Genomic DNA, 18,057 nt, shown 5'->3' with positions numbered 1-18,057 from the left:
GGTCAATCGGCCTTCAGTTCTAGTGGCCGCAAGTCAAGCGGTTTTGGTGGGCGTGGGTTGAGTGGTTCTGGCGGGCCGAGACCCCATCTCCCCAAGCCCCATCACCAATCTGTTACTCGAGCCCCATCACCGCCGAGTTGTGCTAGATTTGTGTATGTGTGCTGAGTTTGTGTTTGTGTTTGTGATGGGTTTGTGTTTGTGTTTGTGTTTGTGCTGGGTTTGTGCTGTGGGTGTGATCTGATTGGATTGTGGCCTGTGGATCAGTGGGTTTCGTGGATGTGGGTCGGTGGATTGTGGCTTGTGGGTCGGTGGTGGTGGTTGTCGTGGTGTGTTGGTGTGATTGTCGTGGTGTGATTTTTGCTGTGGTGTGATTGTTGCCATGGTGTGATTGTTGTTGTGGTGTGGTGGTTTGCTTGCTCTGTATTAGAGAAGAGAGAGACGAAGAGGAAGAGAGAGAAAAAGATAGAGATGATGATGTTGTATATGATGAATATTTTATTGTGATATTTATATTATTTTATTGTGTTGAAAGCTAAAATAGATCCACCGCTGCAGCATGTGTGTAGGTAAAATAAATAAAGTAACTTTTGGTAGAGCTAAATTGCTAAATTTTTAGCTCCACTGCTATAGATGCTCTAAGAACTAATTACTTTTACATGGTGCTAGTCATTTAAAGAAGAGCTTAGCATGTGATAATGTGCATGGATAACCCTTGAACTTTAATCTAGTTGCACTAACATCCTTAAATTATTAATATTTTTTTGCCAATTTAGTTGAATTGTTTATAGGTAGCAATTAGTTTAATTTATTTTCGTATTTTGAGACTTAGTATAGACACCATCTTTTGCAATGCTTCATTCTCTTTGTTTATATTATTATTACTACTACTATAAGTGTGTAATCCCAAGAAAGTTGGACTCTTTTTATGTTCAAAAAAGTCCAGATAATTGTATTATTAATGTTAAAATCTGATTGGTTTGATTTATGATCCTATCAAAGACATGCATGCAAGGGATTATCTAAAATTAATTCTAATTGGTCCATAAAATTTTTTAATAGAATTTTAGTTAAAAGAAAAAATCCTATTGGTTGGCAATTCTGATTATGGTAAACATGCAAATACATATAATTCTATGCAATTTTTTTTTTTTTTTTTTTTACAGGATAGAAATTCTACTTTAACGTAATCTAAGTATATATGTGTATGAAACTCCTTCTTAGAAATTTGAACTCTAGTTCTTTCCAGCTTGCCCCCCACATCTCACAAGCACTTAATTATACTTGTGGAGTAACCATTGTATCAAGGGTGTGCAATGAGTCCTGCAAATAGTGTTAACTTTCTAGTTAAATGTAAATAATTATCCAAGTTAAGTGTAAATAATTACCCAACCACATAAATACGATTTTAATTGTATTTATGTGGTTGGATAATGCATTTATTCTATTTTATTAATTAAAATTTGAATGAAGTAAAAACACATTATCTAAAATAAGAAGAATTATATTTTGTGTGGGAACCGCCTGCTGTGAGAGAGATGATGTATACACCTGAAGCAATGTATACCTTCTCCTAACATAGAGTTGACATGCTTAAAAGACTAATTTATCTCTTAAGAAAAAGTTAAATTTAAAAAATAAAAAATAAAAACTGAAAATTTAGAAGCTGACTAGTGTTTCTGAATAGGAAAAACACAAGTGCTGATTGGCACTTATTCTCTTTTAATTAGTCTAAACTCAAGTGTCATAGAAATTTGTGTTTCTTTCTAATATTTCCTCAAAAAGATTACGCTCTCTCTCACACACACAGAATACTAAGAGAGATAAACTATTGGTTTCACTTTCAGCATCAAATGCACATAATGAATATCTTCTGAACCATAAATGATGTATTCCTCCATATTTCACTACTTTTTCCCCCTCTCTTTTTTCTCCTACTCAACAAGGTTTTCAGATTTGGACCGTTCATTGAACTGTAAAAGGGAGAGGTTCAAAATTTTTAAGGTCGAACTGAAGTCGAACCGTGATGACGTCATAATTAATTTAATAATTATTTATATATAAATAAATATACTAAATTAGTATAAATAGAAAAATTAAATTAAATGACCCAATTAAATATAGAAATCTATCTTTCAAATATATTTTTTTATATCATAACTTTCATAGGACAAATAAGAAATATCATATCCTAAGCATACATTGTTTCTCAAAAAAAAAAAAAAATATCCTAAGCATACATAAATATAATATTTCTTTATTTATTTATATGTTGATTAGATAAACTCGTGATAGTAATATTATAATAATATAGGAATTAGAAGGGCACTTAGTAATTTTAAATTAAAATAATTATATACTTAATTGTATCCGTTGACTCACTATTTTTCCTCTACCATTCAAACTTTGCTACATTATAATTGTGACAAAAAGTTGTGAAATATTTTATAACACTATATTTTTTCATTTAAAAAAAATTATAAATATTAACAAAGTACTTATAATATTTTATTTGTTACTTATCAATCTATCAATAGTCACATTACAGTCTCAAAGTTGCAAATCTATTGGCTGAAACATTTTGCCAATTTCAAAAATCAAAAGTTTTCTTGTTCCAATGCCAAGTCACGTGTAGCTAGAGGGGCTCTGGATTCTTCCAAGTCACGTGTAGGAGAAGGGCTCTAGATTCTTCCAAGTCAAGTCACGTGAACCAATGCCATTGGAAACATAAAAAAGAAAAAAAGAATTCAAAACAAACCCAAACTAAGAGAAGGTGAGAAACCACAGCAGTCTCCACGGAAAGAAGAAAGAGAAGAAGGAGAAAAAGAAGAAAGAAGAAGAAATAGAAGCAGAAGACGAAGATGAAGGCTGTGATTGGAGATCTGTGTTTGGTTGCTAACTTGCTATTTCAACTTCACACAACCCCTACTTTGTCATCTTCTTCTTCTCAGTTTGCTTTTTTTCTTTTTTTCCCCTCACAAATCTTTTGGTTCCAGATCTGAAATAAGTCCAATGCATGCCGGCCAAGTGGTCTGATCACAGTTCTAGAATTTAAAGCTTGTTTTTCTGTGTGTTTTTTTTTTTTTTTAAGGTTTAGATTCAAAGGGAAGTAGGGAACCGTGAGAAGCGGTCTGATCACGGTTCTCAAAACCGTGAGGTCCAACCGCGGTTTGCACGGGTTCCTGTTTTTTTTCCCATAAAGTGGTTTTTGATGCTAAAAGAACTGTAAAAATGAACGATTCAAGGTTTTTCCGGTCGGACCATACGGTCCGGTCTGAGTTTCAAAACCTTGCTACTCAACTAACGGGAGAGGCAAACATGACTAACGTGGCTAAGTGTCAATTTTTTATTAATGGTACATGAAGTGGTACACATTTTATAATATAAAAGATGTGGCCAAAATGGACATTTGCTCCTTTCGCCCAAAACAAGTAACAAAATGCTTCTATTATGAAACTATCTAGCAAAATGCCCCTGTTTTGAAATTCGATTTAATGAAAATCGAGTTACTTAGTAACTTGGAAAATGTTACATGGAATTCAATTTCCATGTAATTTTATATATATATATATATATATATATATATATAATTTTAAGTTTTTGCCTATAACTCGATTTTCTAAAAATCAAGTTTTTCATTGAAACTCGATTTTTAAAAAATCGGGTTTAAAACGGGGACATATGGCTAAATAGTTTCAAAATATGGACATTTTACTACTTGTTTTGGGCTAAAGGGGCAAATGCCCATTTTGGCCCAAAAGATGTTCATTCAAATGCACAACTTTTGGTTCTTAAGTTCGCTTGGGAGGAGAGAATAAAATGGAATGGAAAGGAATAAAAAATAATAATTTTAGAATATTTTTCCCTTCTCTTGTTTGAGAGTTTTAATGGAGAAAATGGATAGTCCATTCCCTTGTTTGGAAGTTTAAGTGAGAGGGAATGAAATGGATAGGAGGGAATAATTATTCCTCTCTATTCCCTTAAAACCTCAAATTTTTATTCCCCCCGATATTGGGAGGAATGGGAGGGAATGAAATTAGATTTAATGATTTTTTTACTAAAACTCCCAAAATATCCCTATATATTCAACCATTTATTTTAAAATAGGGGTTTAATAGTACTATTGTCATAAAATGATTCCATTCTATTCTCTCCATGTTACTCCCAAACAGGATTACTTATATTCCATTCATTTTTATTCCTTTCCATTCCTTTATTTTAAAACATCCAATCACGGTTACTTAATTTCATTCCATTCCATTCTTTTCCATTCCTTTCTCTTACTTAAATACATTCCATTCCATTTCCTTATGAACTCCCAAGCAGAGCCTAAAAGTAAGGAGAATATTGATTAAAAAATAATAACAAGGAGAATAATATCCTTTTTAAATATTAGAGGTATGCAAACTTTGGAGGACAAGATTTTTCAAGAACTTAATGTAGAGCTTTATAGTGCTTAGTGTTCAGCCCCCATACCCAACAGCTACGAATTTTCATTTATTTTTCTACATATTTCTACATACATCTTTCATAAAAACACACAAATCAGCTTAGATTTATAGGATTCATCCTTTGCATCAAGCATCATCATCATTGGTAAGTGAAGAAAAGTTCGTCACTACCACTATCTTTTCAAAGAAACTGAAACTGATGAAGAACTCTACAGGTTCAAGATCAAACAATTCTTTGGAGTGAAGAGAACTAAAATTCATCCCCTAGCCATTACCCGATCATAATTCGGAATTTGCATGCTGGTAGTACTCTCTACCTTTAGAGTTAGGACTGAGTTACTGTTTCTTATTCAAAAATCCAAAAAAATATGTTAGAATGGATCTTTTGTGATCATGTTTTATGATGATGCTGAAAAAATCACCAATGAGCCACACGGTCCTCACGTGCTCTTGACAAGAACCTGCACAACATAAAAGCTGAAGACCTTAAGAGGAGTACCGGTGTGGTACCGGCCAAATACCCTCCGACAGTCAAGTTAGAGAAATCTCTTGTTCACAACTCTAGAGTACCAGAGTTGGGGTGAATTATGCGTACCTTAGTTGGTGAGGGTATTGGGGCTTTTATAATAGTAGAGGGTTGACCTCTCTTCCTTGGACTAGAAGTCTTTTCCTTATAGGAGTCTTCTTTGGGCGTATTTAGCGGAATCCTTTTAAGTAGCGCCAAACGTGGAGAGGAAGACATTTCCTTATATATGTAATCGTGGGCAGCAAGTAAACTTGTATCAGGGTCGTCAGCTTACCCTACATCCTTTAGCCTTACTGGCGTCTGCCCTCAGGTGCGTTTTACGAACTCCCTACACTTCGTTTGTTGACACCTTCTAATGGAAGCTGACAGTTTTACATGTAACCATCAGCTTATGCCTGATGGCTTTATCTAAAACCGTCAACTTATGCCTTATATGAGTAAGCATTATTTTTATCCATATTCGCTTCATCCCTTTTCATTGGTGATTCTAATATTGTAAATTTATCCTTATCACTCATTAATACACATATCTCATGGGATCCTTTCCTGCCTTCAGCTTTCTCCCTATCTAGGCGTAGATGCCAACAGGTCAGAAGATGAAGTCGTCAGCTTAACCGCTTCATCTTGTGTGAAGTCGTCAATTTAGAGACTGACAGCTTCATTTTGCGTGAAGTCGTTAGCTTAGAGACTTACGGCTTCATCTTGCGTGAAGTCTTCAGCTTAGAGACTGACAGCTTTATCTTGCGTGAAGTCTTCAACTTAGAGACTGATAACTTCATCTTTTGTGAAGTCTTCAGCTTAGAGATTGACGGCTTCATCTTGCATGAAGTCTTTAGCTTAGAGACTGACAGCTTCATCTTGCGTGAAGTCTTCAACTTAGAGACTGACAGCTTCATCTTTTGTGAAGTCTTCAACTTAGAGACTGACGGCTTCATCTTTTGTGAAGTTTTCAGCTTAGAGACTGACAACTTCATCTTTTGTGAAGTCTTCAGCTTAGAGACTAACAGCTTCATCTTGCGTGAAGTCTTCAGCTCAGAGACTGACAACTTCATCTTTTGTGAAGTCTTCAGCTTAGAGATTGACGGCTTCATCTTGCGTGAAGTCTTCAACTTAGAGACTAACGAGTCTTTGGAGATCAACAACAACTTTTATTTTGTCAAAAAATTCCCCTTATCATTTTAGAATATAGCATATCAGGGTTTTCAGATTTGATTATCATATACCACATATACATGTTTATATAGATTCAAACATTTAGATCTAGGATTTTTGATGTGTAGATCTAGGGTTTCATGCTTCTTATCACATTTTCATGCATTTTTTTTTATAATCATGATCTAATTATTTGTGCATCACATAAAATATGAAAAAGAAAAAAAATATTTTCTATTTTAATTTGATTATACATTCACATGTCATTCAGATCTTAGGGTTGAATGATTCATATTTACATGACAAAAAAACTTGGATCTATGGTTCCATACCTATCACAGATCATATTGCGACTTATCTTCCATGTCCATTGCTAACCTCATATGTTGTTTCCCATGCGGGATGTTTTCGTTCATCATGCGGATTTGGAGTCAATTTATTGCCATGGATTACTTCTATATATTATTCCTTGTTTGTTGAAATGGTGGATTATTTTATTGGCCTTTGTACCTTAAGGAGATCAACTTAGCGAGTGCATGGTAGAGTGTCTAACACCTCCCAACTTGATAACTTATCTCCCAAACATAATTTTTGGGATGTAAATTTGGAATTTTCTTGTAATTTCCTTTTTCTTTGCTCTCTTTGGATTGTAACTAGGAATACAAAATCTTATACTTTTATTTTATAGAATTTAATTTCTTAGGTCCAAACCCTAGCTAGTAATTTTCTTGCAATACACGTTTTTTTCTTAATTTATCAGTATGTGTATAATTTTCTAGTTTTTTTTTCAAAAAAACTTTTCTCGTAATTAATTAAGTAATGGCTCCATTATGCAAATCCATTATTTTACGGAGAATAATATTGGATCTCCAACAGGGTGGTGGGGGTGTCATCCATAACTAAATCCTAGAGTTTGCTTTGGGTTGTTGACATGTTATTCTCACACTTTAGTTTTGATGAAATTAGAAAAGTAGAATCAATTGTATAAAGAGAAATGATATATCCACAATATTTTCACAATATTTTTACAATAAATTCTAAGAGGTAAGTTGTTATTAGTTGTTATTATTGGAGTAAAAAAGTAATCTTAATGTTAAGTTCAAATTTGAACCAATAACAACTAATCACCTATAATTTATTATGAAAATGTGTCGTGGACGAAACATCTTTATGGTATAAATTGTACTCATTTATTTAATAATGGGTGTAAATAATTGAATGATAACCCAAATTTTTAGGCCTATGACCCAAATCAACGACCCAACACAATTCCATTACGATCCCTATACGATAGATTTGGTGGTTTTTAAAGCTACTCTGTGTTGCATTGGTGATCTCTCCACCCAAAAAGGTCCGATTGGGTTGAAAAATACTCCAAAGACCAATCCAACTAGGCCCGTGCACACATGGATTTATATTTGTCAGCATCAATAGCTCCACCAATAAGTTTGGGTAGTTTGACTTTTGCAAACGGTATTCATGTTTCATCAAAAACATTGGTAGAGGGGAGGGGGGGCATGGCCCTCTGGCATTTTGAATTTCTCCCCCCTCTCCTTATATATGAGTAAAATTTTATAAAATGTATCATTTTTATTTATTGGCCCATTTAATATTTAAAGAAAAACATTGCACAAAAAATCATTTGAAATGAGTATTATTATCTCATTTTTCTTTTCTTATTCACTTTTTTTTTTCCAGCTATAACTTATTAAATTTAGGAGCACTTATTTATTAAAAAAATGTATGAGCATTTAAACCATATGTTCGTAAAAATAGATAAGTAAATCTATTTCGTAAAAATATATTTTTTTTTTTTAAAACTTTTTTTATTTTTCATTTTTCATTTAGAGAGTTATAAGGGATATAAGAATGCTTGTATTTTCCATTAAAAGAAAATATGCTATGATTTTAATGGCTCAAACTTTGGGACATATGCTACTTTTTCATCCATAAACAGAAGAAAGTGTTTCATTTAGTTTTTTTTATATTATATTTTCCTATTTACATTATATATGTTAAGACATATTAAAACTTATATTTATAATTCAATCTAATTGAAATTAAAACATTTTATGTTTTCTAAAAACATTGTTATATCCTAATGTGAAATCTTTAATTTTTTAAATTAATGAAAGATTATTTTTTTGAATTATGTAATATCGATTATCAACTAACTGAATATGTATATTATACATTTTTATTATATATACGTGTGTGTATTTTTGTGGATTTAGTCGTGTTCTTAAAAAAAATTTATTACTTTACCACTGGCCACATAGTCAAGCTTTCTTTTTTAGAGGAGACCACATGGTCTAATTGGGTCAATTGTTTTGAGTATTTCAGGTTGAGGCCCAAAGAGAATCTCCTTCAATTTTTGAGCCTCCAGTTTAGCTAAGCTAATAGGGATTATGTTCCTGGACTTCACAGCATCGAGCCCCAAAGTACCAGCCCTTTTTTGGTGAAGAGACTTTGGGTTCCAGCATTTCCAGGTGCATCTTCTTTTTCTCTTTATTTGAGCCCCATTAGAAGTTTTTCTCGTTAGGTAACAACAATCCTTGATAACATGAAATACTGGAGTCTCAGGAATACTGGAGTCACTTTTACCACTTTACCAATATGAAGCTCTGCTCTCAACTCTATCCCTTGGTTCCACTTCTATGTACCTAATAATTTTTTCCAATATTAGCTTGTTGCAAGAAAATGACTGACAATAATAAATCTTACTTAATTATTACAATTGTTTTTTTTTCCCTCACATACCCATCTTTTAATGATTACATAACTAGCACAACGCTTTATTCACTGCTATCAATTTGAATTGAATGCTAAAAGAATTTCTTATTTGCCACTTTTAGTTAGTTCAAGTAGTAAATTATCTAAGAAATTAGTTCAGTTTGTATATATAAATAAAAGTTGGAGGTGAAAAAATAAGATCAGAAATTTTATTAGGCTGACCAAATTAAGCTTCATAATTACTAATGGAATTTAATTTAATTTGATTATTCAATGATTCCTAAAGAAAAAAAAAGAGTTATGGGCCATCTAGAAGTCGGAGATTAGACATGGTCTAGTATGAAAATTATGCAGCATGGTGGAAAATAATGTAAAGTGTTTAACAAGTCACCTAACGAAAAGTGAAATAAGTCACCGAGTCAAATTCTTGATGAGTTTGGCATTGATCAGGAATCTCTACGCGGTGCGTGAAAGATGGTGTTCAAATGAAACTACCACGACTCAAATTTGGGACGTGTATTTCCTGTATACTCTGATTTTCTGAGCTTCTGAGAACGCTCATGGCTTAATTATAGTATCAACAGAACTGTAATGGAAATTTCCATAGTTCACCAAATAACCAACCATTAGCATGGTAAATTAGAACCAAATGATAACTCCATTAGAGAGCGTAGGTTCTAGGATAAACAGATTTCTTAATAAGCTAACAAGAAATACACAGGACAATATGGAAAAGGATCAACGTTTCTTTCAAGGTGGGGAAAAATGATATTGGCAAGTAGCAACATTTCAACATGAACTTTAATTAGAATAAAGCTTTTAACATGAAACATCCCAGCTAAAACGCATATGCCATAGTTAAATTTCAATGAGAAACTGACAATATGAACTCTTTAGTTTAGTACCGACTGCATATTCAAAATTAAAGACATCAAATTTTGGACATTGCCATGGATACCTTCAAGCCAGGGGATAGCACCCACCTAGAATTTAGATAATTGCATGAAAATGACGGTGCAGAAAGGAAAATAAGTCATCGATCAAAAAAACAGACTAAGTCTGCAAGTCAAAGTCTTTGCAGCAACCTGCTATGAACCTTCAAACTTTTGTGTGGTAATCAATGATCTCTTGCGTTAGGCTTAAAGCCTATAGTGTCATGAGATAGTAGTATCCAATTTGATATGAATCTTCAAACATCTCTTTGAACATTTCTCATCCTCTGTTATTGAGTTGTCATGGGTGCCTCTTTTGCAACTCATGTGCTCTTCTTACTATGGTTCTTTTCCGCAACCTTCACTTCAAGCTTTTTCAAAGCAAACTCAAATGCCACCTGCAATGAGAGAGACAAACAAGCACTTCTAAGCCTCAAACGAGGTCTCACGGATCCTTTGAGCCGACTCTCATCCTGGTCTGACCAAGAAGATTGTTGTAGATGGGACAGAGTTCGTTGTGATAACAAAACCGGTCGAGTCACAGAGCTCGTATACCAGGTCAAGTGGTGAGATTAGTTCTTCATTGCTTGAATTAGAGTTTTTGAATTACTTGGACTTGAGATGGAATAAATTTAATTGTACTACTATTCCAAGTTTCCTTGGTTCAATGGGTAGTTTAAGACATCTTGGCCTTAATTCAGCAAACTTCTCTGGAGTCATTCCTCATCAGCTTGGGAACCTCTCAGGCCTTCTCTATCTAAATCTTGGAGGTAATTCTGACCTTTATGCAGATAACCTTCGTTGGATGTCTAATCTCTCTTCCATTCAATACCTTGACCTGAGCTTTGCTAACCTTCACAAAGAAGTTGATTGGCTTCAAATAATAAGTAAGTTCCCATCTCTTTTGAAGCTATACTTGGCAGATTGTCAACTTGATAGCCTAAACCCATCTCTTGGATTTGTCAATTTCACATCTCTTCAAGTCCTTTATCTCCCCAATAATCATTTCAATCATGAGATACCTAATTGGTTCTCTAATATAAGTACAAGTCTCTTAGTGCTTGACCTAAGGAACTGTTCTCTGAAAGGCGAAATACCTCATGGTATTTTGAATTTTCAGAAATTAAAATCTCTATTATTGAATTCCAATCTCCTAACTGGAAAAATTCCTGAGTCATTAGGGCGGGTTAAGCACCTAATAAACCTTGATCTCCGATTTAATTCTTTAAGTGGTCCTATTCCTTCATCCATTGGAAATTTATCTTATTTGGGAGATTTATTCCTTTATGATAATCAGTTGAACGGCAACATTCCAAAGAGTCTTGGACTTCTCTCAAATTTAAAGGCGTTGCTTGTTGGATATAATCTCTTAACAGGCACTGTAGACGAAGGACATTTCACTAAGCTCTCCAAATTAAAGTACCTAGATATGTCTTTTACATCTTTATTCTTTAATGTGAACTCTAATTGGGTTCCACCTTTTCAACTTGAATATGCTTGGATGAGCTCCTGCAAGATAGGTCCTAACTTTCCTACATGGCTACAAACACAAAGATCCCTCAAAATTTTAGAAATGTTCCAGACAGGAATTTCAGACAAGGCTCCGAGTTGGTTATGGAATTGGACTTCGAGCATTGAAATAATCGATCTCTCTAGCAACCGTATAGAAGGGCATGTCTCAGGTATTGTGTTGAATTCTACTATCTTAAATTTAAGATCTAATCACTTCAAAGGTCGAATGCCACAATTGTCTACAAAGGTCAAAGTGCTCAATATCGCTAACAACTCAATTTATGGATCCATTTCCAATTTCTTGTGCCAACAAAGGAATGTAAAGAATAAATTAGAGATTTTAGATGCATCAAACAATCTCTTATCAGGGGAGCTTTCTCATTGCTGGAAGTATTGGCCGTCTTTGATTCGTTTAAACTTTGGGAGCAATAATATATCAGGTAGAATTCCTTATTCCATGAGTTCTTTAGTTGCACTCCAATCACTGCATTTACAAAACAATAGCATCATTGGAGAAATTCCTTCATCATTGAAAATTTGCTCAAATCTTAGGCTCATTGATATAAGTGATAATCATTTGTCAGACATCATACCACTCTGGATTGGAGATATGACAAACCTTTTAATTCTCCGTCTAAGATCAAATAGATTCAAGGGTCATATACCTCTACAAATATGCCAAATTTCTTCTCTTAGAGTGTTGGACCTTGCAAATAATAGTCTATCAGGAACCATACCGAAGTGCTTGAAAAATATAGTGCCATGGCAATACGGGAACCCAATATTCGAGACATCTCTTTTAATTCTTTACGATATATGTATGATTCTGGATCATATATTGAGAATCTTAAATTGGTTCCCAAAGGGAATGAATTGGAATATGAAAAGAACCTTGCATTTGTTAAGATCATAGACCTTTCAAGTAACAACTTGTCTGGATCAATCCCAGTTGAAATTTCAATTCTTTCCGAGTTACGTTTTTTGAACTTGTCTCGAAATCATTTGATGGGTAATATACCAGAAAAAATAGGGAGCATGAAAGAGTTGGAGTCAATCGATCTCTCTCAAAATCATCTATCGGGTAAAATTCCTCCAAGCTTATCTAATTTGACATTTCTTAGTCACTTGGACTTGTCATACAACAACTTCATTGGCAAAATTCCTTTAGGCACTCAGCTTCAATCTTTTGATGCTCTCAGTTACATTGGCAATCCTCAACTTTACGGTGATCCTCTTCCAAAAAGTTGCACAATAGAGGAGGAATATTTGAATAAGTCACCAATTGGCAAAAAAGAAGATGAATATAAAAGTTCTAGCTTCTATATAGGTATGGGAGTTGGATTCACAACTAGCTTTTGCGCAATTTGTGGGACTCTATTCTTCAACAGGACCTATAGGCATGCTTATTTCAGATTTGCGGATTATATAAAGGATTGGATTTATGTGACTACAGTGCTAAAGATGAATTGGTTACTGAAGAAGGTAAGAGGATGCCACCTCAGCAAGCGTAAAACATCGTTATCTAGCTAAAAGGTATTGCTTCCAACAATATGTCCCTAATATTAATTCTAAAGTTACATACTTTGAAGATATAATTAATTCATAGCTAATGTGATAGTGATTTAAAATTTATTTCACAAATATAGCATATCTTTAGCTTCAATCTATATTTGTAGTTAGTTAGTTTTTCTTGAAATAAAGTTCATTATATTGTTTCTCATATACATATATATATATATATATATATATTAATAAGTATAGCTGAGAGAAAATTCAATTAGGTTTTAAATTGGATTTCAGTTGTTGTCCAATTTTTTGCCACGTGTCCTATTTAAATTTTCTTATTTTTTGTTCTAGGTGAGTTAATGAGGTGCAAAAAACAAAAAGTCTAATAGTATAAATAAATCATCAAAAACTCAATAAACAAAAAAAGAAAAAAAGAGTAAACTCAAGTGTATATCAAAAAGAAATTAAATAAAAAAATAAGAGAGAGAGAGAGAGAGAATAATTTAAATCCATATATGCGAGTAATTGTAATTTTTTTTAATTGTACCATGCATATACACGGGTTATACACTAATATACATAATACATCAAATATGTGGTGGAGAGGAGTTTTAAATATTATTATTCAATGCATAGCTTGATTTCTCACTTCATATGATGTAATTCAGTAGGAGGATTTACTAATAGAATATCAAAGACGTGGGCTTAACATGAATTCTTAGAATTTCAACATTATTGAATTGAAATTAAGCTTCATACTGGCCATGCTTCTCATATTCACATCACCACTATTGAATATTGCAATTCATTGTGTATACTTCAAGAGGTGGCACTGGTTCATGCTCTTCAACAGGCCAGAAAGAATCATTTGCAAAAAAAATATACTTGTTCTTATTTCATCTTGGTTTTATCATAAAACATACATGAACAAAATCCTACATATTATATATAATTCTTGTATATGATTTGTAAGAACTATTTATCTATATGGTTCTAGTCCTTTAAAGAAGAAAATATTGGCCTAGTTGGTTATCTTTTTCCTTATTTAACTAATTAAGTTTCAAAACTTGCAGATTGACTACAATGTTAGTGAAACGTATATTATGTATAAGGGGTTATATGCGTGTGCTTACTTTTAAGTGGCTGATTGCAGGGAAAGTCTAAGGAGAATTCCTCAAGTTATGATCTGCCACTGCTATAGGGAGGTTAATAAGTGTGTGGATGGACTTGCTTGGAGGGGTGTCTACCAAGCTCAGGATTTTTTTTTTTTTTTTTCCTGAGCCTCCTAATGTGTATTTGCTATTTAATTTGGACCATGTTGGTATGGTGTATGAACATTGGGTTCCTTTTGGTGGGGGCTAGCTCCCCTCCTTTATTATATTATCCTTTTTACCAAAGGAAAAAAAAAGTATCTTTTGTACTTGTTGATTGTAATTGTTCAGCTGGTAATGTAAGCTTGTTTTGGTATTTAAAAAAATAATAATATATAAACAAGGAAAATATTTACCACCAAACCGGTTCAAAAGAAAATTTCTCTAACCCACTACTTAGTAGTAATTAATAAAACCATTCACTCTCCCTCAGTAGGAGCTTTCTCTCTCCCTAGGAGCTCTCCCTCTCGGTTTCCCCGAGCCTCTCTCCCTCTTGATAAGGGTCTTCCCTTCCCTTAACTCCAAACCCCTGCTCTCCTTACCTTACTCTTACCTTCTACCCTCAGCAAAATGGACGTGTCTGTAATAGAGGATCTGCAACACCTACGCCTCATAAAGGATGAAGAAGAAGACATCCAGATCTCCTCCATGAACAGATCGGACCTAATGGAGGAGTGTGCTCTTAGTTTATTCGGCAAGCTTCTCACGGATAGACAACATAATTAGAGAGCTTTGAAAAATACCCTCAGAGCCGCCTGGAAGATGGGATTGGATCTGCGAATAGTAGATGTGGGGAAAAATCTTTTTCAATTCAAGTTTAACTCAGGGTTTCAACTGGAGTGGGTTGAAAGGAACGGCCCCTGGAATTTTGAGAACAACTTGCTTCTCCTCTGCAGATGGAAAAGGGGTCTTTCAGCCACAAACATCACCTTCACGCATGCCCCTTTCTGGGTTCAAATATGGGGCTTGCCGTTCGAAAATCTATCTGAAGATGTTGGAAAAGATTTAGGCAACAGCTTGGGGCACTACCTTGAAACAGATAAACGAATGTGGCTAACGAAGCAAGCTAGATTTCTAAGAATCAGAGTTAACATTCCTCTCAATAAGCCTCTTCATCGAGGAGGTAATATTCTCAACTTCGACGGGGAGAAAACCTGGGTTAATTTTAAATATGAGAGGCTGCCCTCTTTTTGCTATGTCTGTGGTTTCTTGGGTCATGATGAAAAGCATTGCCCAAATTTTTCTGGCAATCCGGATTCTCCCAAGCAATATGGAGAATGGCTGCGGGCCACAGGCAACCAGAAAAGCAGTGGGGATAAGCAAAAATCTTCAAATAGTTGGAGCTTTGAAGACGAACAATCAGGCCGGTCAAGTGGAAGATCGGCTCCAACAATGACAAACCCTTCGGATTCCACCTCCAAACCAGGGGCACCTTCGGAAATTCAAGTAAACCAAGAAAACAGAGGCTTTGCGAAGCCCCAAAATTCTGACAGAAAAGAAAGCTCACGCTCTAATGCAGTGGATTTTCAGGGAAAGAACAGTGATAGTTCAAATTTCAAACTCTCTTAGTCAGACCTCGCCTCACGTGACAAGGAAGGGGCTGTAGGCTCAGGTGCTGAAGCTATGGACGTGGTTTCTGAAGTGGGCCGCACCTCAAAGTCTCACCAGGAAGCCCAAGAAGTCAGTAGCCCACTCAAACTCCCCTTAAAAAGCCCAACTCGTCCTAGTAGCCCCACTCATATACAGAAGCCCAACTCGCCCACTAAGCCATCTCAGCAGAATGGAAAAACAAAATTAAAAAGAATAGCCCGTGAGAAAGGTAGACAAGCCCACGGTGAGCAAAAAGCCAACCTCTCTGGGACTAAAAGACCGGGTAAGTTAGTTTTTGATGATAACTTAGATGAAACTCACCCTCAAAAAAGACTCTGCGACATGCTCCCACAAAACTCCGAACATACTCTTGCATTATCGGCGGTAGCTGTTAAGCAGCACCGCCGGGCACAATGAATGCCTTATGTTGGAACTACCGGGGAATTGGGAACCCCCGGACAGTTTATACGTTGCGCGATTATGTGCGGCGATGGACTCCCTATTTAGTCTTCCTTGTGGAGACCAAAGTAAAACACAAACGTATGGAAAAAATAAAATTTTCTCTGGGTTTCTCCAATGGTCTAATTGTCCCAGCCGGGGTCGAAGTGGGGGCCTTGCTCTCTTCTGGTCTATGGATGTAAATCTTGAAATTAAATCATTCTCGCAGTATCACATTGATGCAACCATCACTGAGCAGGACAGCAACTTCACCTGGAGATTCTCGGGTTTCTACGGTCACCCCGAATCCAATTTAAGGAAAGATTCATGGAAACTTCTCTCTTATCTAAATAACCAATTTTCTCTGCCATGGTTTTGCTGCGGCGATTTTAACGAAATTTTGTCTGTGATTGAAAAATCAGGTGGCCCCCCTAGAACTCAACGCCAAATGGATGGCTTTAGAGAGGCGGTGAATTTATGTGGGTTTCAAGACTTGGGCTTCTCAGGGCCCCAGTATACTTGGTGCAATATGCGAGACAACAGTGACCGAGTTTATCTCCGCCTGGACCGAGCCTTTGCAAACTCCGACTGGTCAAACAAGTTCAGCAATTGCAAGGTTTATCATGTTGTTGATTCCACTTCTGACCATTGCATACTGAAAATTACTGACTCTATTGCCTCTCCCCCTCGCCGGAACCGCTGTTTCCATTTTGAAGCTTTGTGGGCCAAGCGTGATGATTGCTACAACATTGTGAAAGCCGCTTAGAACAGGGGAAGTCTTGAAAACACACCTGAAGGTATCAACTCAAATCTTAGCTTGTGTGCTTCTGCACTGACCTTATGGAGTAGAGATGTCATTGGTAACATTCCTAAGAAAATCCAAGAGCACAAGAAATTACTGAATACTCTAACCACTCTTGATCGGGATGGCTCGCACAGTGTAGAAATTAATGATTTAAGGAAGGAATTAAATGGTCTTCTGGATAGTGAGGAGATCCTTTGGCATCAAAGAAGCAAAATTCACTGGTATAGAGAAGGGGATAGGAACACGAAGTTCTTCCACACTAGAGCTTCGGAGAGGAGAAGGAAAAATTCTATTCTGAGCTTATGGAATGATGATGACTGCTGGTGTGATGACAGAGACAGCATTGCTCGCATAGCAGTGGATTATTTTTCAAAGATTTATACATCCAATTCTCCCAATAGAATTGAAGAGGTCATCAACACCATTCCAACCCGGGTAACAGATGATATGAATGCTGAGCTTACTAAAACTTTTACCAGTAAAGAAGTTTTGCGGGCCCTCCACCAAATCCACCCGACCAAATCTCCCGACCCCGACGGTATGTCCGCTATATTCTTTCAAAGATATTGGAATATTGTTGGTAGAGATATTACTGATATGGTGCTGAATTTTTTAAACCTTAATTTGCCCATGACTGAAATAAATAAGACTAACATTGCTTTAATTCCAAAAACAAGCCACCCAGTTAGAATGACAGAATTTCGGCCTATCAGTTTATGCAACGTCACGTATAAGCTCATCTCAAAAGTCCTTACTAACCGTCTTAAAGCTGTCCTTCCCCATGTGATAGCTGAAAATCAAAGTGCCTTTACTGCAGATAGGCTTATAACTGATAATGTCTTAGTGGCATTTGAGCTTATGCACTATTTGAACCACAAAACAGAAGGCAAAGACGGTTTCATGTCTATCAAGCTCGACATGAGCAAGGCGTTTGATAGGGTCGAGTGGGGTTTCATCAAAAGAGTCATGGAAAAATTGGGTTTTCATAACAATTGGGTCTCTCTGATCATGAAATGTATCTCTTCAGTCTCTTACTCTGTCATCATCAACGGAGAAGCTTATGGCTACATCACTCCCACGAGGGGCCTGGGCCAAGGCGACCCTCTTTCTCCGGGGCTTTTTCTACTGTGTGCCGAGGGTCTCTCTGCCCTTATCCATCAAGCCGCAAGAAATACGGCCCTTTCTGGAATTTCAATCTGTAGGGGCTGCCCGGCCATCACCCACCTTTTCTTTGCGAATGATAGCCTTTTATTCTGCAAGGCTA

General features: G+C 35.6%; 1 protein-coding gene across 1 annotated transcript; it reads left to right on the top strand.

Moving 5' to 3' along the window:
• The first annotated feature begins 10,458 nt into the window (after positions 1-10,458).
• LOC126727756 (receptor-like protein EIX2) lies at positions 10,459-14,010 on the top strand. Its single transcript, XM_050433674.1, has 4 exons — positions 10,459-12,121; positions 12,169-12,785; positions 13,883-13,894; positions 13,963-14,010. The coding sequence occupies exons 1-4, from the start codon at positions 10,459-10,461 to the stop codon at positions 14,008-14,010; spliced, it is 2,340 nt and encodes a 779-aa protein (XP_050289631.1).
• The last annotated feature ends 4,047 nt before the right edge of the window (positions 14,011-18,057 follow it).

The sequence above is a fragment of the Quercus robur genome, chromosome 5, assembly GCF_932294415.1.
Source record: "Quercus robur chromosome 5, dhQueRobu3.1, whole genome shotgun sequence".
NCBI lineage: Eukaryota > Viridiplantae > Streptophyta > Magnoliopsida > Fagales > Fagaceae > Quercus > Quercus robur.
The sequence above is the reverse complement of the archived record's forward strand: the minus strand, read 5'-3'. Positions and strand labels throughout refer to the sequence as shown.

Coding starts and splice junctions, on each gene's coding strand:
- LOC126727756 (XM_050433674.1), top strand. CDS start 10,459: ATGGGTAGTTTAAGACATCTTGGCCTTAATTCAGCAAACTTCTCTGGA. Junction 12,122..12,168: donor TTTAATTCTTTACGATATAT/GTATGATTCTGG, acceptor TGGTTCCCAAAG/GGAATGAATTGGAATATGAA.